Here is a 25567-nt window from a genome sequence, read left to right on the forward strand (position 1 = left end):
GCACAGGCTCTAGGCACGTGGGCTTCAGTAGTTGTGGCATGCAGACTCAGTAGTTGTGTCTCGCAGGATCTAGAACGCAGGCTCAGTAGTTGTGACACATGGTCTTAGTTGCTCCATGGCATGTATGATCTTCCCGGACCAGGGCTTGAACCCATGTCCCGTGAATTAGCAGGTGGTTCTTAACCACTGTGCCACTAGGGAAGCCCCTTGCCCCTTATTTTTCTCTCTTCTTATCTCTCTTCCCTTTTATGTTTTCTTTAGTGCCTCTCCTCTAACCTTCGCTTTCTCCTTTTTCTCTTCTTTCCACCTCCTCCAATTTTCCCAGTAAAAGATTTATACCTTTGTCTCTACATGCAAGTACAGATTAGGGCAGAAAATGGCTGCCTATGGGGGTAAAGAGATCTGGCTGTTGGGAGATGAGGTCAGCCTGTTTTGCTTCTCTGAATTTGCTTGCATACTTTACTTTAGGTTTTAAAAAGATTTTTCAAACCACGTCTACTCTACTTTATAGTCTAATAATGCTACTTTGAAGATCAAAAGTATTATATAAATGCTAACTAATTATTCCTTGTAACACTTTGGTGAGTCCCTATGCAGTTATAGTTCCATTTTACAGATGAGGAAGCAGAAACAGGAAAGGTAAGCAACTCTCTGAAAGTTACTGAAGAAGTTAGTGACTGAGTTAGAATTAAGACCAGGTCATCTTTGGCTTTGATTCTTTTTTTAAAAAATATATAAATTTATTTGTTTATTTTTGGCTGTGTTAGATCTTCATTGCTGTGCGTGGGCTTTCTCTAGTTGTGGGGAGCGGGGGCTAGGGGCTACTCTTCGTTGCGGTGTGCGGGCTTCTCATTGTGGTGGTTTCTCATTGCAGAGCATGGGCTCTAGGCGCACAGTCTTCAGTAGTTGTGGCGCACAGGCTTCATAGTTGTGGCACGCAGGCTCAGTAGTTGTGGCTCGGGGGCTCTAGAGCGCAGGCTCAGCAGTTGTGGCGCACAGGCTTAGTTGCTCCGCGGTATGTGGGATCTTCCCAGACCAGGGCTTGAACCCGTCTCCCCTGCATTGGCGAGCGGATTCCTAACCACTGCACCACCAGGGAAGTCCCTGGCTTTGATTCTTGATTACCACCTTCTGGGAGTTTACTTTTCTCTCCATAAGGATCATATATCTTTTTTTTTTTTTTCTTTGCGGTACGCGGGCCTCTCACTGCTGCAGCCTCTCCCGCTGCGGAGCACAGGCTCCGGACGCGCAGACCCAGCGGCCATGGCTCACGGGCCCAGCCGCTCCGCGGCATGTGGGATCCTCCCGGACTGGGGCACGAACCCGCGTCCCCTGCATCGGCAGGCGGACTCTCAACCACTGCGCCACCAGGGAAGCCCAGGATCATATATCTTTAAGATGAGGGTGAGAGAATACGAGCCCCGCTGCCCTTCTCTTTATGTACTTTTAGCCTTCTGAAGTTTCATTTGTAGTCTTTAGATGTTAAATGAATTTCTAGGTAATTCCTGGGAAAGAAGGATGCCAAACCACTTACGGGCTGGTAAAAACTCTGTCCATTATAGTCTCAAAGCAGAGCGCTCACTTTCTCTTTCCAGCGGCTTCCAGTAAGTGGGCCCACGTCACACACGCTGGCCCTGGTGATCATAGCATTGTAGGAAGCACTGCCATATTTGATTGAATTTAGCCATTCTGGAATGACGTGTGTATGAAGTCGTCTCTTGCATTACTGTGGCCTTTATTATTGCTAATGCATTCTGACATTACAGGTGTAGCCTTGGCTCTCCCAGAAAGGGCAAGGCTGCTCTTACCAAGCTTAAGAGCATGAAACTGTTATACAGTGAAACGGGTGTTCACATTTAGTTAATAAGCAGAGTAAGGGAAATGCTTTTATAGAAAAGATAGCCAAGTGACAGAGGCCTATCCTCATTCCTTACCCAGCATTATTTCAAAAAGTGGATCAGTTAGTAGTATTCTCCTGCAGAAAACTAGAGTCAATGGATAGAAGGTTCAGGAAAGCAGATTTCAACTCAGTTTAAAGAAGGACTCCTGAAGATGAGTTGATAATCTCTTAAGAGAGTGAGTTCTCTGTTCATTATAAGCATTTGAGTGGAGGCTCACTGATCATTTGTCAAGGTTGTTGAGGAGGGGAGTCCTAGGTCATGTCCTAGGCTGGACATGTCCTAGGCCGGATGGCTTTCCTTGTTCTAGATTGTAACTGCAAAAGCAGCATCTTTGTTTGTTCTTCTTGGTTTTTTAAGTGCCTGGTGTGCTGTGTGGACCCAGTGAATGCTTAGTAACTATTCATCATTTAATCTTTGGCTTCCTGCTTCTTAACTAACTTGAATAAAAACTGTTTTTGTTCAGGTCAGAGAAGCCACCATCTCTGCCAGCCTCCTGCAATAAGTCATTCTGGATAGCCGCATTTTCCCGATGGCCATCGAGATCCATATGAAAACAAAACAAAACACGTTAAAACTTTTGGCTGGGAATTACATAAAATGGGTTATATGCTTTCTCGCTTTATTAGGCAGAGTAGACTATAATTTAATCCTGATGACTCAGTATCATCATTTTAGATGTGCATGTTTATATTGTGTTGAAGTGTAGATTCTGTTTTCAAAACCTGTTGAAATATAGATCTGTTGTGTATTTGCCCCTCCTCTGAATGACTCCATCTGTGCCGAATGACCCTGGACTGATAAACTTTTTGAGTTTTCTGTTTGCTTTTCATAGATGATTCTCTCCTGACATTTGTTGCTAGGCTTTTTTCACTATCTGGTCTTTGCTCTGTGAGTATCTCTTGCTAGCTGGCTCAATTCTCCTTTTTCATTTGCAGTTTTTAATCTTCTGTGATTTGGACACCATTTAACTAAGCTTGTATACGAAATAAATAATAAGTAGTGTGAATAAATCTTTGCTATGTGTAATACATGTGGAATTTGTCATTTCTTTTTTGACAACAGCGATTTCTTCTCTCTTTCCCTCTCTCCTTCTCCTTCTTTGTTGGTTTTCTCCTTTTTTTGATTGGGTGAGATTGGAGAGCCGAGCTCCCGAATGGTTGGTTCTGGTCCTTGACCCTTGCCCATTTCCCTGGCCTAGGTATCATAGGCTGCCTGCTGGAGTCAACTGGAAATTATAAAATGATGCAGCTTGGAGGGTCCAGAAGGCCATCTATTTAAGCCCTTATCTTACAGAAATGAAGGACGCTGAGGCACAGAGTCGGGGCGTGAGGGGCCGGGTTTGAGGACATAGCGTTAGGGTTGGACTCGGTGTGCAGGTTTCTTGAGACCCGGCCTGCTTTCTGCCCTGCCACTCTGCCACATTCTGTTCCCTGCCAACTTTGAACATTTGTTTGGCTGCACCGGGTCTTAGTTGTAGCACGCAGGGTCTTTAGTTGTGGCATGCGAACTCTTAGTTGCGGCATGCACGTGGGATCTAGTTCCCCGACCAGGGATCAAACCCAGGCCCCCTGCATTGGGAGTTTGGAGTCTTAACCACTGGACCACCAGGGAAGTCCCTGTTTCCTACAAACTTTGAGCAAAATGTGTGTGAATGAGCAAATAGAGCGTTTGTGTGAGGTAAAATCATGGAGGAAAATTCTCTGCTGGCTGTGGGCAGGTTTAGGATTAAAGTACATAAACCAGGGCTTCACTGGTGGCACAGTGGTTAAGAATCCGCCTGCCAATGCAGGGGACACGGGTTCGAGCCCTGGTGCGGCAAGATCCCACATGCCGTGGAGCAACTAAGCCTGTGTGCCACAACTACTGAGCCTGCACTCTAGAGCCTGCGAGCCACAACTACTGAGCCCACACACCACAACTAGTGAAGCCCGCGTGCCTAAAGCCCGTGCTCTGCAATGAGAAGCCCACACACCGCAACTAAGAGTAGCCCCTGCTTGCCGCAACTAGAGAAGGTCCGCACGCAGCAACGAAGACCCAACGCGGCCAAAAATAAATAAAATAAATAAATTTATTTTTTTTAAAGTACATAAACCAAAAAAGGCTTCTGTTTGTTGCAGTGTTTGGCTGTGTTTGCACTCAAAGCTGATATTGATATTGTAGGAGAAGCTTTAATCCTTTCATTCAAATTTACAAGAAATGCTGTTTCCTTTTAGTTTAAAAAAAAGAGTCCAAGAGAGCATTTGATTTGAGGAACCGAAAGTCTAGAAAATGTATCCGGGAGTCCTCGTCAATTTGGGGCATAATGAAATATAAAAAATACTCAATAAAAGCTCCTTATTACTTTAACTGTTTAAATGTGGAGTTTTTAGCCATCAGGTTAATGTTTTGGTATCATTTTTTTTATTTGATTGTGAGCACTTTTCCAGGTAGCTCTGCCACTAGAGCGCTAATCAGATTCCCACAGATGAATGGTGCTAGCTGCAGCCTGACATCACCGCATTTTTGCTTCGACATTATTTTATTTGGTTTTCCTGTAAAAGTTAATAACTCTGTGTCCATGTGTTTAAACAGGCAAGAAGAGAGAGAGAAAGGACAGTGAACAGAAAACCATGAGTGATGTCTCAGGAAGCTTTTGGCAAATTGAGGAGATGTAGGGATTTTTGTGATCTCAAAGTCTTTCACCCTAGCACAGTTGGGGTGTGGAGAATCAAGAAGATTGCACAGCAAGATGGTGATTCTTAATCCTTCTGATAACAAAAAGTGAACCTCTGTCTGTTTCCCAGACAGAGCTGGAAGCAATTAGAAATGAGTTCCCATTGATTTAGAGGAGGAAGAGGGTGCTCAATAGGACGGATTTGCTTAATGGTGAAAACTGTTTAAGTTTTGCGTTAATTGTAAGTAAAATACATGCTCATTTTAGGTGACCAGGATTGCTAGGAACATCAGATGGAGGGCAGAAAGACCTTCCTTTTTATCTTCCTGTTAGAAGTAGGAGACCTGTACTGAGAGCCTCATGACCAAGATGGCAGTGGTGTCTAATAGGCCTTTGTTGAATCGTTTATTTTTAAAAGTGTATTTGTTTATTGGAAGCTGTGGTTGTTGATAATAGGAATGTTTATGGTGTTTAGTGAAAGGTTACTGAATGGTTCAAAGCCATGATGATTACCATTTAATTCTTTCTGTGTGCAGCGGATTTTTTTGCTGAGCTAAAAATTTCTAAATTGGGGTTTATCAGAGGAGGCGACTGGACTGATATCTCTTGATTTAGATTCTCTTCCAAATTTACATCTTGGTGCTAAAGACAGTCTGTGGGTACAGATCTGACAATGGGTACAAGAATCAGTTCCACAGTCCTTATCTCAGTGCCTCCGAAAGATGTGTAAAAAGCGATGACTCATTCATCATCCGTGTCAGAGGCATGGCTTGTCTTGCTTCTCTGTGCTACACTCGTGTGGGTGAGTTACTCCTGAAGTCGGCGAGAGAGGCCTGACCCATGTTAGATACCCTTTTTTAGACAGTTGAACTGGCCGCCAGCTTACTTCAAACGGATGTGACCCCACTTGCTGCCAGAGCTGGTTCCCCTGATCTTACTATCTTGGCAGAGGGTCTGTTCCTGTGCACTCCCAGGGGCCAGTGTGCTTGGTGAAGAGGACGACTTTCCCCTGAGAGGAGCTGATTTCATTTGACTGTTTGAATAGAAACAGTTTCTAGGGCCTCCTTGGTGGCGCAGCGGTTGGGAGTACGCCTCCCGATGCAGGGGACACGGGTTCGTGCCCCGGTCCGGGAAGATCCCACATACCGCGGAGCGGCTGGGCCCGTGAGCCATGGCCGCTGGGCCTGCGCGTCTGGAGCCTGTGCTCCACAACGGGAGAGGCCGCGACAGTGAGAGGCCTGTGTACCACAAAAATAAATATATAAAATAAACAGTTTCTAATTCCTGTCATCTTACTGTAAATTTGAAGATTTTTGAGTGCCAGCTTTCTCTCTATTATGAATCATACTTTTGGAACTCGTACTTCTAGTTTTTCCCTCAGGCCATAGAAGAATCTTAGGTAATAGCAGGAACCAGGACTTGGTGGTCTTCTCTTAGTAGCAGATCTTAATTGTTCGCTTTTTTCCTGCTTTCTAGAGATCTGAAGACGATTTAAAGGCTACCCACATTTGTCACTTCCAAGTTTTTTCTTGCTATCTTTTTGGATTCGAGCTGTTTCTGAGCTGTGACTACTACTTTTTTGGTATTCAAATCTATTTTTTAACATTTAGTCTTTCTCCAACTTTCTTGTAGGATGTCTGGTAGGAGTGTCATTTAGCGACTCCTCAAAGTTTTAGGTTTTTGCTCTATGTGGGGTGATGCTAGACAGAATTCCCTGATCCAGAGCTTATCTTCCTTGGAATCCAGGAGCCCATCTTGTTGCCTTCAGAGCAGAAGGTGCTCAAGCCACCGTGAAGGGACCCCGCCCTGCACCACCTGGTGGTCATCTATTCAGCGTCTAACCCCCAGTGATAACTTGACACGTGAAGGTGTCACTGTCCATCTTCATCCCCTTCCTAATCATCCCACATCTCAATAGTGCATATGCTTAGAGAGAGCTTTACCAATCTCTGTCTGGCCTGGCTTCAGAAGTGGGAACTGAAGCTTCGTCTGCTGAGCGTGCGAAGGTGCTGGAGTTTGGGAGAAGTAACCTTCGGAAAGCATCAAATTCAACTTGTGGAGAGAAAGGGACTAGGAAGTAGAGGCAGTGGTATCATTAGGAAGGTCCTGGGCGCTGTCTGCTACATATTTTTAGTGTTGGAGTCACCAGCCACCGCCACTGAGTGAGCTCACAGTTCTCCTAGGGAGCATCTTGGACACTGAGTCATTACATTCCTTTGGAGTGATTCAGCTCAACAGCTTGACACCTTCATTAATTTTACAACATGAAGCCTGGGTGCTCTCTGCTTCCTCTTTAACAGTGCAGGGGAATTAGAAGAATATGGAAAATACAAAAGCAAGGGAAACTGGAAAAAGGAGCAGTCAACGCGCTGTTGAAAGGCACTGTGTTAGGAAATCGAACTCCTTGCCTTTTCTTGGTATCTCCTGGGACCGAGCACCCAACTCTTGCCACACAGTGCTGGCACACGTAAACCTTTTTCTTTTTGTTCCTGGCACGCCCGCCACCCTCCAACTTGCAGCCAGCTCGTTTGCCTTCTCTGCCGAGGTCACTGCTACCGTGATCCGTGTATAATGGCATTTTCCTCCTCTTTTCAGTGTGGAGGCTATTACGGTTTCTTCTCTAAACAGGACTTCAAACAATTTGCTGCCAGTTGGATTTCAAAGCTAAGGAAAAGGCAAATGTCATCCTTTTTTTCTCTCCTCTTTGGGTACCTGCTTTGTTGGTTGCATCAAAAATTAGAGGGGCTGCTATCTAAATTCAGGTGGGGATGCATGGGGACAGGCATTTAAATTTGCTTTTCTTTCTCCCTGAAGGAGAAAATCCTTTTCCTTCTCAACCTTTCCTAAAAAGGAACTTTGATCTTCTCAACCCAGAAACAAGGGTTTTTATTTCCTCTATGGCAAGCATGTGCACTACAGCGCTTTCCATGGCGTAGTTACGGTTGCCCTCTGCATCAGCAGCTCTGCTTGTCAGGCTTTGCTACTCAAGCACCAGCTCCTTTGGGCTGCAAGTTGGCACCCAAAGTACTCTCCAAAGTCACCCTTGTGTCCCTAAAATCACTGTCACTTGATATTAAATAGTGCCTGTTGGCTTAAGATGCTTTTTATTTCCACATACATTTCTGGAAGAACTAGTTTAATAAGATAACAAAACAATGACATTCTGACAAGTAGTTCATGCAATGTTTTTAACTAGGGCCAAGAAGAAAAATTTACACGCAGAGATAGTTCACTTGGAAGGGTAGTTTTTGTGCATATGACGTTGCCACTCTTCATAAAGGCTTTTACTGCGTATATCAATGTGTTTTAAGAGAGACTAGGGTCAATAATGCATACTGTGGAATTCATGCAGATTTACACAATAGACCTTAACAAATATTGTGTTCTATCATGTCAACTCCGTGCACTTCTACCAGAGATATTTTATTTCTTTAATGTGAAAAACAAAAGGACAGAGGAAAGTAAAACAAAGGAAAGTAGGGCCCACAGCTTAATTAGTATAGGGTTGTAACCCAAATCAACAATGGGAAGGATACAATGACAAAACCCAGGAAATTCCAAGTTGAAAGAGAGGCTCTTTCCGTTAACTCCTTGAGCGCCAGCGCTCTCGCTAGCTCACTGCTCACCCAGGTGCAGGAGGCTGGCTCAAGTACAATTCACTGTCTTTATTTTTGAACTTCCTGGCTTTTGTTGACTTTTCCCTGTCCTTTTCCCCCTCTGATGTAAATGAAACATACCTTTGTGTGTGTGTGTGTGTGTGTGTGTGTGTGTGTGTTAATTGTAGATAAACGGGCGAAAAGTACCTCTTGATTTTGTAACCCTCAGAGAAGGAGAAAGAGGGAGGAAAAATCCCTGTCACTGTCATCTGTTCATTTTTAATGAGCAATTTAAAAAAATTGAAAATAAAAGAGGAAAATGAATAGGTGTTGAACCAGCCCGTGATATGTAAATGCCAACTAGTAATTACCTAAAACCTCAATTTTCATTCTGTTTCATCTTGCAAAACATTTCATTTTCCCCGAGTGAAAACACTTCGTTCGGGCTCGCGTGACGGCTAGGGGGCACTTTGGCTCTGCGCTGCGGCCGCCTCGGCACGGCCGGCTCAAGGTTATTCCCCTCTTGCCATTCCAGTGGCTGTGCTCCGAGCGGGCGTGGTGCCCTCCCCCCACTCCCACGAGTCTGGTTTCGGGGAGCCTTGTTCCTCCTTGTCCTTGCAGAGGATCGTATTGAATTTTGGCTGATCGAGCCTTCCTCTGCATATTAACTTTCCCCTCTTACCTGCCTGCTAGACCCTCGGCTTCCCAGAGTTGCATTTCACACTGTGAGAGCAGCTTTCTGCCAGACTCCCTTTCTCCCTTGGAGATTTCAAATGCAGCAGTCTCTATATTCTGTTTATTGCTTCCTCTCCTTCTTCCCCCCCTTTTCTTTTTTCCTTTTCATTTTGGCGGCTGGGGGCAGCTCTCCTGCCACACTTAGAAAGATGATTCTGACATTTCTTTGGCATACTCATAGGTTTTCTCTTATTCTGCTTTAGGATCTGACACCTTTTGGATGTATTCGTGCAGCATCTTGGAATGTGGCTTGGGAATGTCCCTGCCTCTGGGTGGTTGCCCTCCCCAGCCTGTTCCCTACCTAGGAAGAGGGCAGGTAGAAATGAGAAACAACGGTGAGCCTGGCTGGGACTGTCAGCCGCAGATAAGAAAGAATTCTGGATGCAGAAAACCAGAATTATGTTGTCCTAGAACCCTGGAACCAAGAGTGCTTTGCCTGGAGTCTCAAGGAACACGGCCTCTTTAGTGAGATATATAGCTTCATAATTAGCCCGTTGCATTTTTTCACGAGTGCTAGCATCAGCGTTCTACGATGTGTTTCTCTGATTAACAGCTGCTTTGCAACTATTTCCTTGTGCCACTGATGACCATATTTGTCAGGGAACTCCTGACAGAGTACTGATTTCTTACTAAAACGCAGCATTTCTGTTTGAAGAGGCTTCTCTCATTCTAGGCACTGCCTGGCTTTTATAGTCAGTCCTTGTTAAACCTTGGGTTGGCTTTGGTCTAACGCTTGTTAACAGGATTCTGGGTATCTATCTACTTCAGAGTATGAGCGTAGGAACCTTTCACGGGCAATTTAATCTGCTCAGATGCGCACGTGTGGCGCTGCAGTGTTGGAATGGGGTTTTGGACCTGCGTGTTGGTCATTTTCTTTTGCCCTCTAGTTGTGATCTGTCTGGGTTAAAAAGGACTTGGCTTTGGTTGTTAGTGTCATTAATTTTTCAATATTTTTAGTATTTTAAAATGGCTGACGAATGCTCACATTTTTAGGAGATAGATGTGTATGTAGCACACAGGAGTGCCGGAACTGGTGACATTCCAAATATGTGTCGCTGGAGACAGTGCATCAGTTTTACGTGTCAGGTGCAAGGTGCCAAGGCTCCCTCCAACCCTAGGTTCGTTGTTAGGCAAGCTCTGTTCTTCCGTCCCCCTTGTGCAGAAAATATAGTGTGCATTCTGGAGATTAGAGTGTGCAGGTCTTTTGTAGGAGAGTGGAAAACACCTAGGAAGCATCTCTTGAGCGAGGACTTTCAGGAACCTCGCTTCTTCTCACCAGGGATTACTTACCCTACACAACGCATTTAACAGCACATAGTTCATCGTAGATAGCCCCTGAGTATCCTGTATTCCATTGATTTATACAGTTACAAATCTGGGTCTCTCAAACACAGATCTCTCTCAATTGGCCAATCATCTTGGATCCAAAGGTGTTTTTCAACCTGAAGTCCCCTCCTTTTTTCTTGGGTTACTGGAAGTCACTCCAGTGTAACCACTGCAAAGGCAAGGATTTACTCCTCTTTGCACCTTGATTTATCTCTAGCTTTAAGTGATGAACGGTGAAAATTAGCAAATTTCCCTAAAATTGCGGAGTTGATGGTGACAGGGTTGTTTTATTTTGCTTTTTGAGGGAGGAAGGCAGAACAGAGGGTCACAGGAATAGGGGTGATGAGAAACTTTGCTTCTGTTTTCTTCTGAGTCCATCTTATTTATTTATTTATTTTGGTGGTACGCGGGCCTCTTACTGCTGTGGCCTCTCCCGTTGCGGAGCACAGGCTCTGGACTCGCAGGCTCAGCGGCCATGGCTCACGGGCCCAGCCACCCCGCGGCATGTGGGATCTTCCCGGACCGGGGCACGAACCCGTGTCCCCTGCATCGGCAGGCGGACTGGACTCTCAACCGCTGCGCCACCAGGGAAGCCCCGTCATCTTTATTTTTATGAAACCAGCTACTGGTAATTCACCGTGCACTCATTAAGAACTCTCTTAGTGCAAGAGAAGGGGAAAGGAAGGCCAATTCCATATTTATCACGGACTCAACAGCAAGTGGCTTCAACAACGGCATCAGGTGCTTTGCACCAGAACTTTCCCTGGCTTGCTGCACTCCCACAATGTGTGCAATAAAGTTCCCGCTTCTGTTTTACATCTTTGACATTGAGGCGGAAGATTTGGCCTGAATTTGTGTAATTTAGTTGGGCACAAATATAAGCCATGACTAGTCACATTCATCTCCTAATTAGAAAATCAAACGATAGTACAGGACAGGCAGCAGGCACCCCATCATTTCACCCAACAAAAGCGTGTTGTGTGTGTTGGACCTCTGCAGAGGGAAGAGTCAGTTGAATCGCTTCATGAAGTTAATGAAAAGTGTCCAACAATAGTCGAGTGAAAGGTGCAAACCGAGGGCACTGTCAGTTATCTAGAGTGTTCACATCGTTGCAGTATGGGGAAAGGTTTTGGGAAATCTTTTACTGTCTGTGTGCGAATCATAGGGCTTGTAAAATTCTACGTTGGATGGTCCCTTTTCCGCCCTATTGAAGTGCCAGGTCCTTACAAGGAGAGAGGAGAAGAGTGAAGAGTAGCAGAAGAAATAATTAGCGGAAGGAGAGGGGTTTTCGTATCTGGACATCTTTCTTATGAAGCACATTATGTTGAGGCTGTTGGTTTGGATGCTTCATGTTTTTACATCTGGCATAGTGATATCGGTGCTGTTAAATATGTGATTCGCCTGTCGCCTGCTTTTTCTGACAAAGATCAAGAGGAATGTAAACAAGCCCCAAATATACTTTATGTAGGTGTTCGACAGTATTATTTTATATGGCTTGAAATTAGTGAATGGAAACTTTAAAAGAAATTGTTCATATTTTTGCAAGTTTGAAGTGTGCCGGGACTTTGTCAAATTCCCGTTAAAATAAACACGTCAATTTCACCTCCCTTCCAAATTCATTTATATTGCTTTTTTAAAAGGTGTTTTCTACTTCACCTGATGTTTAAATTGGATTCGCTCGTTTATGCTGTTCTTTGCTCTATCCCCCACGTTTTCCTTAAATGAATTACTAATGACAGAGCACTCCATCATTCCCTCTCTACAGCCACTTTAAGGAAAGCATGGTGATCTAAACCTTTTAACCTATTAAACATGATTTTTCCCAATTGAATCAGACCCACCACAGGTGTAATAACTAATCATTTAAACTACACCTGCTATTATGTATTTTTAAGCCATTATGCGTGTTGGATAGATGATAATTCATGTTTATTGCATTGTCCGATGGATCCGTTTTGCCTACACTAGGCTGATTAATGTATTTAAAGAAATAAGAGATGCAATTTTTTAAAAAAATTGATGGAATGCGCCAAGCACTGCATTGAGTGCACCATTAAAGCCATCAGAACTTTGCTCTCTGACCAGAAATGCATATACCAAGGACTGTATTAAAAAAGCAAGGTGAAACCTGTGCATTTTAGTGGTGGGATTCTGTTATCTTTCTCTGTCATGGAAAATTTTGAAAGGAGGAAGGAAAGGTTTACGCTTCTACTGGTGAATGTCAGGAGCTGTGCTGCCAGCATCTCTGGCTTAAGACCTGCTTGTCCACAGTTCCTCTGACACCTGGGACACGTACCAGGGCGTGTGGAGCCTGCCACATGATACAAATGCCGTCATCGTCTTGTGCATTGAAGGTGTACTTTTTCTCCAGGTGAAGAACAATTAACCCCGAGGCATCTGAGCTGTGCAGATTGGCCTTGACCCCGCGGGGCCTGGGGTGGTGTAACTGTGACTAGGCCTCTCCTCCTCTTGCTTTTCTCCTTCACCACTTCCCCTTCGCTCTTATCCCCTTTCCGTTTTCTTCCGCCTTCCTTTCTGTTCCATCTCCTCTGCTCGTCCATCTGCTGTCTTCTTCTTCTCCTCTCCCGTTCCCTCCTTCGCCCCACTCCCTTTCCTTTTTCTCTCTTCTGTCTTTCCCCGTTCCCATCTCTTCCTTAGAACGCATCCGTTTTGTTGATGTTTGTCAGATTTTTCTTGATTTCTGTGCAACCTGAGGAGATCTGGTCGAGGGGCTTGGGGGTGCGTATATAGTTTTGGGGTTCTAAAATATTGAACATCGATTTTTCTCTAGTCCAGAACTGGTTGATTGTCACTGCAGTTCATGATGGTGGGTAATACACTCGCAGTGTTGGACAGATGCTAACCAGTCTCAAGGAGCACTCGTGTGTCTTATCACTGACAGGCCCAAATCTGCCAGTCTGGGTACCTGAGTCCGTCCTTGAGGGAGAGGGTCTGAGGCAAGCCTCCCATGGAGGGATCCCAGGGAAAGTATATAAGAGAATTGTCCCGAAGTTCTTTCTTTCTGATTTATCCTATCTTTTGTTACCAGAGAGGTCTGTCTGGTCTCAAGATTAAATTCATACAAAATATGAAGAGGAGATTTGTAACTCGTGTTCCATTTATAGCCACAGTACTTTCTGTTTGAATCTCTGTTCAACTGCTGTCCTTAGTTTGAAGGATCTTAGAAAACTTCCTTATATTTGGCCCCTTAGAAATTTTTTCCTTCAACAACTTATGAGTGAACTGCAGGGCCTGTTGACTTTACCTGTACCTTGAGACTACATCATTCTTGTGGTTTTTTTTTTTTAAATTCTTTTGGTTTTGATGAGATAAATAATGCCAGTCATTTACAATGGCCCCTTTCCAATCGGGGGGCAGGTTGGCATTTCCCACCCGTTGGACTTAGTGTCCAGGGTGGAGAGCAGACAGGCGGCGTGCAAGCACACGCTTCGTGTGTGCTGAGTGATGTGAAGGTTAATACCGTCAACAGTTTTCCTTCCATCCCCTACGTGGCTCATTCGTACGTAGGAAGATTTCATTAAATAATATCATTACCAGAGGTAGGTAGATAATCTGTCGGTCTGCCAGCTTGTAGCCATGAAACCCCAAACTTTATCCTTTGAGGGCTCTTCAGAATTCAGCTCCATTGCATAAGAGGGACCAGTGTGAGTGGCTCTGTGTGTTGTGTCTTACAGAAGCCTTCCCAGTCAGTATACGCTCAGCGCTTTGCCAGTCTCTGTCTCTACATCATGGTCTCTTCCTTTCAGACGCTAGCAGCGTAGCTGGGGAAGCAGCCTGAACATTAGAAGACAGTGCAACTGTGTCTTCAGTTACATGGTGCACACTGTAAGCACTGAAGAATTTAAGAGAGTGGGGAGACCAGAGATGACTTGCTTATTTAGGGAAGGCTTCGAGGAGTTAACACAGCCTGTGGAAGGGCTGTGCTGCTGCTGCTGTGTGTGTAATGTTTACACAGGTAGAGGCAGGAGAGGGAGGCCTTCTAGAAAAAGGGCATGGTGTGGGCACAGGTGTAGGGACGTGGATAAGCACGGCCAGGGGAGGGCTACCTGCTGAGGAGTGTGAAGAATCAGCTTGAACAGGGAGAACAGGAAGAGATTACTGCAGCTCTTAAAAGCTAGGCCGAGGGGATTAGATTTGATAGAACCAGATACAGGAAGCCAATGAAGGTAGGGAACCAACATAGTCTTTTATTTAAGCAGATTTTAAATGTGAGAAATAAGTGGTTAATTTGACCACAGTATTGTGCTTATTTCTATGGACCTCGGATAAACTTGTAGGATTTTTAATCTTGAAATGCAGACTACTGACGTTTACTTTTCTTCTCTGTTTTATCTCCCCTACCAGATTGCCACAGCAGTGAAGTTTCTACAGAATTCTCGGGTCCGCCATAGCCCACTTGCAACCAGGAGAGCATTCCTTAAGAAGAAAGGTACCGGTTCCCCATGGCCTTGCGCAGTGGCCTGCACAGAGGGGCTGGGGGCAGGGCGGATGGAAGCCATAGTATTGACGAATGATCTCCTATAGCTGTCCCACTGTTGTACGGGTGGCGGTGAGGGGAGCCCCCTGGTAAGGATGCAGCTTCTTTCCTTACAGTAGAGCAGAGGTGGTAGGATTCAAATAATTGTGAACACCAGACGTAAGGCTAACAACTTAGCCCAGGACAGCCCGGCACAGGCTGCGTTCAGCAGCAGAAGAGGCCCATGGATAAGACTGGGGAGGACTCTTGCTTTCTGGTCTGTTCTTCTGATAATGACCCTGGCTGCAGAATGGCTGGCTTTAGGTTAGGAGGTCAGCTGCTTCAGTAAAGAATGAGGAAGAAAGAAATGAAGGACGAGGGAGATGAGATGACTACACAAGGTCAGGTTAAGGTCAAGCTTGGGGTCAGTCTGATGTACGGATTGAAGTGGTAAATTACTGGTTTTATGGTATTTCTGTAAGCAGGTATTAAATGGATCTTGACAAATTCAATATTGTCCGAAGCAGACAGAATCTATTTTGGTTTTATTGAAATTTAGGACATGTTTCTTTTTTTTTTGCGAAATATAAAAAAAACCCAAATCAAACAAAAAAAAGAAATCTGACTTTTCATTCTTTGAACGTTTAATTTTCTGGAAAGCTAGGAAGTTGTTTAAAGGCCCTTAAATACCATGAGGGAGGGAAGTGAGTTTTCTCCACCCCCACTGAACAAAACTCTTTTTCCTTAAGGAACTGGAATGTCGGCCTCCAAATTCTGGGTTTTGAGCTTTAAGTCATTAGTGGCTGGAATAGAAGACAGTGTGGTTTGGTGGTATTTCTTAGGTCTGCTCAACGGTATCCCACTGAAGTGATGCCACAGAACCTGGTCCCAGGGCTGCGCTCGCAGGGTTTGGGCAGAATCAGCCCAAGCATTTCATTCACAGGCAGCTGTTTAGAGGCAGCCTCAAGGCCGGTCCCTGTGACTGAGTTGATGATGAGGGGTGCTGGGCGCTTCCTGGCGGCGTGATGCTTGCCCCCATCAGTAGGAGATTAGGAGATTATTAAAATTTGGAGTGCGTTGGCTGGCCCCCTCTGCAGTCATCATGCCGTAAAAGAGTTTTTCCTTGAAATATGTGTACCTATGGGGAGTAATTAATCATAAAAGCTTAGGGATTTCAGCTCTCTCATCAAAGCATTGAAGCTGGGGAAAGCTGAGCCTAAAAGCTGTGCTGATTACCCGGGGTAACCTGAGACAAAATCTATGGTTGCCGAGAGATCCTTCGCCCCAGTATATTGTGCAATATTATAACTGCCTGATCTTCTCTTCCACTGACAATGACCAGTTATTCCTCATTTTCTCTCAAACGCAGCTGGGTTAGAATTTCATTTGCAGAAGGTATTTAGAGCAATTTAGAGACAAATGTCTCTGGTGTTTGCTCGGCACTTCCCCACTGCAGGCTTTGCTGAGCAGTTTGAATATCAGGAGCTCCATCTAATCTGTTTAATTTTAATAAATCCCTGACTGGGAGAGGGAGAGAAGAAAAGAAAGAGAGAGAAACTCTGGGCCAAATAATACTTCTTTTGACTTAGTTGGCTAATAATTACTGTAGTTATTATTTGTTGCTCCTTAAAAAAACCGCCAAAAAACAGCAATCAATTAATTAATTCAACTAAGAGTGTTTACGCTGCGCTGAGAACAGAACAGACAAAATCCCTGCCCTCTCAGAGCTTCAGTTCTACCAGGAGAAGGCAGATGCAGCCAGTGCTGTGTGGGAATGGGTTGCACTTCTCAGTGGGGTGATTAGAAGGTGTCTCCTCGGGGAGGGTGACATGGGAGCGAAGACCTGAAGGAGATGGGTATTTGTTGGTACAGAGCGGGCAGAATTCCTTCCCAACCCTTAATGTGGTCTAGAGTTTTTAGAATTTTCGGCAGCAGGAAGCTGGAGAGGCATCCTACCTTTCTTCTTCTAAAGAGAGTTTACCCCACACTCAAACCTAGAGTCACTGGACTTAATCACCCATCTCCATTATCCTCTAAAACGCTGCTTCAGTCAGTAATCATCTGCTTCCGAGTTGCATCCCAATAGGGTAAGTTCTAGCAGGACCTTTTCTGGGCAGAGGATTCCAAGGTTTGATTGGCATCTGGGGAAGAAGAGCCCTCTGTGGCTTTAAACTTCACTTTTCACATTTCTGGCAGTTCCTGGGGTCAGGCATACATGATCCTGGAGCTTGGCACCATTGCTGATGGGCTGGGTTGAGGGAGGAGGGGCTGTTGTGAAGGAGCGCGTCTGCCCTGTCCCTGACAGCAGTTGGGAAGGAAAGGGAGTTGGCTCACTGGTCTTTGGGGGTACGGAGCGTGTCTTGAGGGGAGGGACCAAGGTCCTGGCATCCTCCGGTCCTGTCTCCCCACAGGACCCATTGCACTGGTGGGTTGGGGCGCTGCCTTCGGGCGAGCTCGCAGCTACTGTAGTCTCGGCTTTTCCTAGCGAATGTCACTTCGGGGAATTGCATTGGAGCACTGTCTTGAATTATAATCTCAACTTTCTTTCTTTCTTTTTTTTTTTAAATAAACATCTCTTTCCTGAAAAGGCAAATCCAATTTTGTTTTTCTTTTAATATTATCTAATATAGAAATTGAGGCCCCTGTAGTGCATGTCAGTTCAGTGGAAAATGAGGGTTACTTTAGGCGCATCAGCTGAGGTTGTTTTATTGTGAACCCGCAGCCCCGAGCAGGGGCCTCGTTCCCTCTGTTACTGACGGGTTAAATGTGTGCCCTCTGAGTCTGGGGCTGGGGAGGCCGGGGACAGTGGATGGGATAGGGTTGGAAGAGCATTGGTTTGCAAGGGTCTTTTGTGTTCGTGTTTTTTTGTTTTTGTTTCTTCGAGATCTCTTTTGGATGCTTTAAAGTCTGAACATGGAGTCATTAATGAGAAACATGACGTTATTAGAATCATTTATCATTTTCTTTGAAGCTTCTACTGCCAGTTTGTGTAATTTACAACATTTCTTTCTTTTATTGGGAATTTTTTGGATGCAAGAGCAAAGCAGCCGTTCACCTTCAGAGTATTAGAATAAGTGTTTTTGTTTTCCTTCCAACCGCTTGATTCTGCAGATGACATCAACTGCAGAGTCAACCACACATGAAGATAATTGGCCTGTGTGTGGGGTGTAAGCCCTCATAGAACTGGTCTATATATAGAAGCAGTTCTTGCCAGGCAGGGATCACATCTGGGGCTTTAAGCAGGCTGCAATCCAGGAGGTTGGAGTAACTTAAAAACAGCAGTAGGGTCAGTCCAGAAAGCTAGAGGCTTGGATATTGTTGTCAGTAGGCTTATGTTGACTTGACACCCTGTCTGATGACCACAGAATGCAGGAGGCAGTCTGCTTGCAGACACGTTTGGCAGGCTGGGTATAAGGCGGGTAGAAGCGATGCCTGTTCGTGTCGAGTAAAGAGGTAGATGAGGTGGGGAGAAGACAGAGTTGTCTGTTAGCCACCTCTAATACATCTGTTGCCAAACAGGGTTCTAGAAAAAAGCTGAGCATCATCTGCTTTTTTGTGTAATTCAGCACCTGGGTGGTGCTGGCTGACCCTTCGGCTTACTGTGCCCTTCTCAAGTGTATAAGTAAAGGGCTGTATTCTCCCTCATCTAATAAATAGTCCGGGGTGGGGGGAGGGTGAAGGAAAAAGAAACAAATAAAACACACCACCATGCTTTCTTATTCTAAAAGGTGAAACAAGATCTTATCTTTCTTCTGTTCCTGGAAGCGGAACCCCCAGTAGCAAAACTGCCTCCTTGCTGGAAATGAGCTTGAGGAGGAAACCTGATGGTCTTCACCTTGGTAGTGGGGTGGAGGTGAAGGGCTTCTGTCACTGGAGTATTTGAAGGGGGAGTGAATTCTTACACAGATTTCAATTTAACTCTCTTTTATTACTTTTCTTTTTTATCATTTACATCCATTTCATGAGGTAGTTTGCATGTCCTTGAATGGAATCTCGTTACCATGAAAGCTTTTTTAGCATTGATTTCATAACAGTCTTAATTTAATAGCTCCATCATTACTGAGTAGCTCTGGGAGTGGGGCCTTGGCTTTCCAGGTCACTGACCTTTTAATTACAAACCTTGTTCTGATGGCCAGGTTATCGACTGGACAGCTCCCAGCTTGTGCCCCCAGGATGAAAACGAAAATAACTGTGTTTCCTCCCCCATCTCCAGGAAAAAAAAATTGTAACCTCATGTGTTTCTAAAATTAATTTTCTCCTTCAGCTTTGCTTTATAATTAATTCTTTAATGTGTCTTAGTAAAGCCAGAGGATTTTTATAATGCTGTTTTTTCTAGAGCTTGGGTCCAGTGGATAGCGGGGAGGGGGCGGGGAAGAGGGACGAAGAGCTTGCCAGCCACCACCCCATGCTTGATCGGCGTTTCCTTGTCCTCAGAAACTCCTGTGGCTGAGCTGGAAAGAACAGTATTGGCTCCGTGAGGGGCTGTCGGGCCCTTCTGATTCTTTGTTAAAGAGATGTGGATTGTGGCATCAAGATGTGGATTCATTCCTGCATTTGCGGGAGTCATCGAGCCTTGTGTATCATGGACATTTTAAAGAGACGTTCCTGTTCTTTTCTTTGAGAAAAGAACAGGGTTGGACGAGTTTTCTTTACTGTGTCTTAGCTCTCTGTTAGTTTTGGGTGACTGGAGGGAACTGGGACCCTCCACGTGGGGTTTCTGCTCAGTTGGGAGCTTGGGTCGATCTAGGTTCTCCCTCACTGATGATGAAGAGGGAGAGAAAAAGGGGAGGACTGTGGCCTCTAAGTAGGATGACCATCGGTTCTGGTTTACCCAGGACTGTCCTGGTTTTAACACTGGAATTACTATGTCTTGGGCAGCCCCTGAGGCCATACAAGCCTTACTCAGGAGTGAGAGCTACCGAGAGAGACACAGCAGGTGTTTTTGGAAACCGGGGGAAGAAGTCCACTAGCAGTTGGTCCCCGAGAGTTCAGCCTGCCGTCGAGCGGCATCTTCCTCAAACGCTGCCCGCTCGTACTCCCCTGGCCCGGCCCAGCCCTGCCCTGCCCTGCCCTGATGTGGGTCCAGTGCAGGGGGTCTCTGGCTGGGAGGCCGTGCCCTCCAGGCGAGGGAGGGCCGCCGGAGCCGACGCAGAAAGGGCTGTGTGTGGCAGCCGCACGCGTTCCCGAGGATGATTGAGCATCTCCATCCATCTGTTGTGAACGGAAGTCTTCCTTCCCTGCCAGTCTTGCATCTGCATATCCGTCACCTGCTGTTCTGGACCAGCCTATTCATCACACTGACTGGTGTTCCCCCCCATCAATTTTCCTGCTCCCCTTGTTATCCAAACTTGTCTTAATTCCACAGATTTTTCTCAGCATCCAGGATGAGAGCTAGAGCAGCCAGACTAGCTGAACATCGTGGCTTTCCCATTCAGAGGGGGAGCTGGTAGCACGTGCTCCCTGCCAGACGGCTGAGTCAAGTGGGTTTCTACACTTCTCCCTGCGATGAGGGGACAGTAGCACTGAGGAGCTTGGAGGGGGAATCAGCTCTTTTAGATTTACTGAGTTGTTTTGAGATTTTTCTCTGAAAATGAAGAATGGCTCTTCCTTTCTTAACTTGTGTGCCTGGAACAATATTACAAAGAAGAGCAAAGCGACACCGTCATGTACAGTAGTATCATTTTTAAAGGTTTTTTTTTTTTTTTGAAAAGGTAAGATATATACATGGTTTCAAAAATTCAAACAGCGAAGAAGGATGGACAGTGAAGAAGTCTTCCTGTCATCTCTCGCTCCTGTCACCCCCACCATCCTCTGTCTCAGAGGATGCTGCTATGAACAGTTTTTGTGTATCATTCCAAAGATCTATCCATATAAAAGCACGTTAATATTTATTAACATAAACACCTTTTAAATACAGTGGTAGCATATTTCACACTTTAGCTTATGCTTGCCATTGTATCTTGGCGCTCATTCCACATTAATACATACAGATTTGCTTCATTCTTATCAGTGGCTGTGTAGTATTCCATTGTCTTCCTGTAACATAATTAATGTTTGAGTCAGTCCCAAGTTAGTGGACATTTAGGTTGATTCCTGTCTTTTGTTGTTTCAAACAGTGCCTCAGTGAATATTCTTGCATATGCATTTTCTTAAAATTTCAGGAGATCATGTCCCCCCCCAAGAAAATAAAACTGTTTTCTAATATAAACATGACTATAGGTAGACAGAAATTAATAAGAGAAAAAAACCAGTGTAACAAATTATTATTAACACTTAGCACAGATTTGGATTCTGAGGGGACATTCTGGTCACTGGTTACATGAAAAATGCTTTCTTTCTAGAAGAATCCTTTTTTAATCCCATTTTTTGAAGGGATATGGGCTCATAAATTTAATTTTTGATTCAAAATAAACATTGAAATAAATGGAAAGCTTCAGAAACTTGAAAGTTAGTACCTGTTTTCAAATGAAGTACAGTTCATCAGTATCCATGGGGGATTGGTTCCAGGACCTCCAGGGATATCAAAATCCAAGGATACTCGAGTCTCTCATATAAAATAACATAGTATTTGCATATACCCTACACACATCCTCCCATATACTTTAAATCATCTCTAATTTTACTTATAATACCCAATACAATGTAAATGATGTAATTGCCTGTCTTCAGCAAATTCAAGTTTTGCTTTTTGGAACTTCCTGGAATTTTTTTCTCGAATACTTTTCATCCATGGTTGGTTGAATCTGTGGATGTGAAACTGGATATGGAGGGCTGACTGTTGTCTCTCAGTATCCAAGCAGGGATTGGTTCCAGGACCCGCCAGGGATACCGGAATCCATGGAAGCTCAAGTCCTGTAGTCTGCCCTCTGTATCCAGGTTCAGCATCCATGGATTCAGCCCTCCTCAGGTTGTGTAGTACTGTAGTATGTATTGACAAAAATACGCATGTAAGTAGACTTGCGCAGTTCAAACCCGTGTTGTTCAAGGGTCCACTGTATGGCTTAGTTTTCTTTTGTCGTAGTTGGATGTGTGTGGGTCCTGGGCCATAGGTTAGGTGGTCAGCCTTTATTCAGTGCCTGGTGTGTGCAGAGTACTATTTATTACATTAGGGCTTCATGAAAGGACTATGAGGTACTTGTTTTGTTTTACAGACGAGAAGCTCCTTGGGAGGTGGGAATGGATGCTGAGTGCTTATCAACCCTATCTATGTCTGTCCATGAAACATAGCAGTACCTCAGAAGTCAGCAAAATCTGATGAGGGAGCCATGGAGTCTAAAGCTTGGTAGGACTGTGAGCTCCTCAAGGGGGGGTGACCACGTCTCACCCTCCTGGCGTCCTCAGCAGCGACATAGCAGCCTGGGTCAGGGGCTCATGAACGAGGGTTGAGTGACTGGGTGATGAGAGTTAGAAGACACCTACTGGGGAAAGTTTCAAAAGGATGTCAGTTTTCCCTAAGTCTACAGTTTGTTTATTTGTTCAATCCTACATACCTGTAAAATGGTTTCAGAATTGCCATCCCATAGGCCTTTACCCAATACTCTAGTGTTTATATAAACAGTGTTTATATGCAGTTCTTTTGTCTTTAGTCTTATTGAATCCAGTGAAAACACTGTTTTTTCAAAGTTACTTAGGTCAGCAGAGCTCAGTTTTGACCTAGACATTGAGGGAGGCAGTGGGTGTAGATGGTCGGAGAGGAGCGGGAAGGGCATCATTAGCGAGGGGAGGCTCATGCAGAGACACGTGTGCAGTTGGCTGGGTTGGCCCATGGGGTCCTCGGAAAAGAAGAGAACCGAGGTTGGTGAGATGGGCAGTGAGCAAGGAGCCAGTGTTAGAACTCAATATTATAAATAATAGTTGAGAACACTTTCTGAACCAGTTGAAACTCTGTGAAACTCTATTTGAGGACATTACTCTGGGCTCTGTACTTAAACTGAATTGGCCTGCCGATAATAAGACCAGCCACAAGGAAGGTCCTGCCAAGTCCTTTGTTAGGTGTGGAGAGTAGCAGTAGAAATGGAAATAGAAATGACAACATATTTATGTAGAGAACTTTGTGGTTTACAAAACACATATATTAGTTAATGTCTTCTTCACTGTACACTTCTCTGTGATTATAGGCAGGTTAATAGATATTTGTTGAATGAATGACTACATGATTTAAATCTCCCATTTTACAGATGAGGAAACTGAGGCACAGAAAGGTTAAGTAGTGCAAATGAATGGCAGAAATAGAACTAGGACCAAGTCGTCTGACTAGAGTTCTTTGAACTATACAATCTGCTTTCTGGAAAGGAAGGACAGAACCACAGACATGGTAGAAAAAAAGAGTAAGCCATGCTCAGTAGTAGATGGGATGTGTGAGGTGAGGAGATGGGACTGAAGGTGACCCTCAGGGTTGTTACATTGTGTTAAGAGGCTTTATTGATGTGTAACTGACATACAATAAACTATACATATTTAATTTGTACAATTAAAAAAACTTGACCTATGTATATGTACCTGTGAAACCATTGTTGTAATCAAGAAAATGAACACACTGGGACTTCCCTGGCGGTCCAGTGGTTAAGACTTCGTTCTTCCACTGCAGGGGGTGCGGGTTCGATCCCTGGTCAGAGATCTAAGATCTTGCATGCCATGCGGTGTGGCAAAAAAAACACCCCCCAGATGTTTCCTCATGCCCCTTTGTTCTCTTCTTCCCCCCACCCCCCATAACCCTGGTTCCCAGGCGAACACTGATCTGCTTTCTCTCACTGTAGACTAGCTTGAATTTTCTAGAACTTTATATAAATGGACCTGTGTGGTATGTGTCCCTTTTTTGGTCTGGCTTTTTTTGTTTTTACTCAGCATGATTATTTTGAGATTCATCCATGTTATTACATGTGTTAGTGGTTCATTACTTTTTCTTGCTGAGTAGTATCCCCTTGTTTGGGTATCCTACAGTTTGTCCATTCACCTGTTGATGGACGTTTGAGTTGCTTCCAGGTTTTGGCTATTAAAAGTTAAACCTGCGGGCTTCCCTGGTGGCACAGTGGTTGAGAGTCCGCCTGCCGATGCAGGGGACACGGGTTCGTGCCCCGGTCCGGGAAGATCCCACATGCTGCAGAGTGGCTGGGCCCGTGAGCCATGGCCGCTGGGCCTGCGCATCCGGAGCCTGTGCTCTGCAAAGGGAGAGGCCACAACAGTGAGAGGCCCGTGTACCGCAAAAAAAAAGGTAAACTTGTTGGTATCATAAAAATTCATGCAACAGGGACCTCTGGAGTTCTGAGCAGAGGGGAATTTAATGTAAGAAGTTAGGCATTTACTCCCTTATGAAAGGGCCAGAGGAGCGGACACAAGGCCACGCCTCCAGGAGTGACTTCCAGAACACTGAAGGACTAACTTGCTAGGAAAGCTGCTCCCTCTGCTCGGCCAGGAAAGTAGGGAATTAGGAGGCTACCACTTGGAACTTTTGAGTTCAAGAGCACACCCTTTTTGCTGTGTTCCAGAGATCAGGAAGTCACTGCTGCCACCACTGCAGTCACTGTGTCCTGACATGTGTAAAAACAGCGACAGGACTTTGGAATATGAACTTAGCTTCTACCTCTGACAGAATTGCCTCTTGACCCTCATGAACGAAGCTGGAGGCTAGATATTGGACACTGTAGTAGGAAACATTGGTGTTTCCAGTATTTGCTTGACAGTGTCTTGGTGTTTGCAACCTCAAATGCAGCGCGTACAGGTCTTTTGCCTCATTTCCACTTTCTGAATCACCTGTGAGTGCACCTAATTCCCAGCCAGAGTTCTAGTAGCCGAGGAGTCTGGGAAGTGTTGCTGTTAGTGTTCCAGCCTCTGGTATCAGAAATCCCACTAGAAAGAGGTGGGAGTGGATGCTGAGTGCTCTCAGAGGAATCCATAGGAGAAAAAAGATTCACAAATGCAACATAATTGCCCCCAAACAGGGTACCAGCACATTTATATCACAAGCCTCTTTCTTACTGAAGGCTTAACTTGGTATTTTTCAAGCCGTTTCGATAACAGCCTACAAAATGAGGGAAGCATTCATTTTGCTGCAAACGATGCTAACAGAAAGAGTCAGCCAAAAGAGAGTTCGTGTTTTCAGTCTGGAAGCAGGTGGCAGTGGTTTATGTGTAAATATAAAGTATTTCATTCACCACAGAGCAAACTGTGTATATATAGGAGGAAAAGATACTTTTTTAGTTAACTGTTTTTGTTGTTTTCGAGAAGAGCTGGGCCTTTAATTGTTAAGAAAAGCAGTAGTGATGTATCTCCAGTTTGTTCCAGAGATAAATATTGATGTGTTCTGTATCACCACTGGCCTTCTGAGATGATTTTAAGAATACTTATCCCTCCTTTCTGGCCTCACTTGGGGATGCAAGTTCTTCTAATGAGATTTGTCTGCTAAGGGTAGGCAAGGGAGTTTTCACCAGAGGGACTACGTGAGACGTGGGTCTGTTGGAGCTGCTGGAAAATGTTGCAAGTAGGGAGGGACTTGTGAAACTTAGCACGAGGTAGAACTTAAGGCCATCTACTGAAAAATATTTCATGTTGATTGGACTATAATTAGAAGGATTTTTAATTAACTCTGGATAGTAGTCATTCACTAATCCATTGTTATATTTACATTTTTGAGTCTATGCCTTATAAAAATAAATTTATCTGCTGCTGCTGCTGCTGTGTGTGTGTATTAGAGTATGTGATTTGTGGAGCATAAGTTAGCATGCTTTTATTTTATTTTTATTTATTTATTTATTTATTTTTTGCGGTGCGCGGGCCTCTCACTGTTGTGGCCTCTCCCGTTGCGGAGCACAGGCTCCGGACGCGCAGGCTCAGCGGCCATGGCTCACGGGCCCAGCCGCTCCACGGCATGTGGGGTCTTCCC

General features: G+C 44.8%; 1 protein-coding gene across 2 annotated transcripts in view; it reads left to right on the forward strand.

Moving 5' to 3' along the window:
• Nucleotides 1–25567, forward strand: part of PEX14 (peroxisomal biogenesis factor 14) — a 139063-nt gene that overhangs the window by 37428 nt on the left and 76068 nt on the right. For both annotated transcript variants that reach the window (XM_032637832.1, XM_032637843.1), the window contains one exon: nucleotides 14577–14661. In XM_032637832.1, coding sequence (XP_032493723.1) covers nucleotides 14577–14661 — 85 coding nt within the window. The remainder of the gene's footprint in view (nucleotides 1–14576; nucleotides 14662–25567) is intronic.

Source organism: Phocoena sinus, chromosome 1, assembly GCF_008692025.1.
Source record: "Phocoena sinus isolate mPhoSin1 chromosome 1, mPhoSin1.pri, whole genome shotgun sequence".
Classification (NCBI taxonomy): Eukaryota; Metazoa; Chordata; class Mammalia; order Artiodactyla; family Phocoenidae; genus Phocoena; species Phocoena sinus.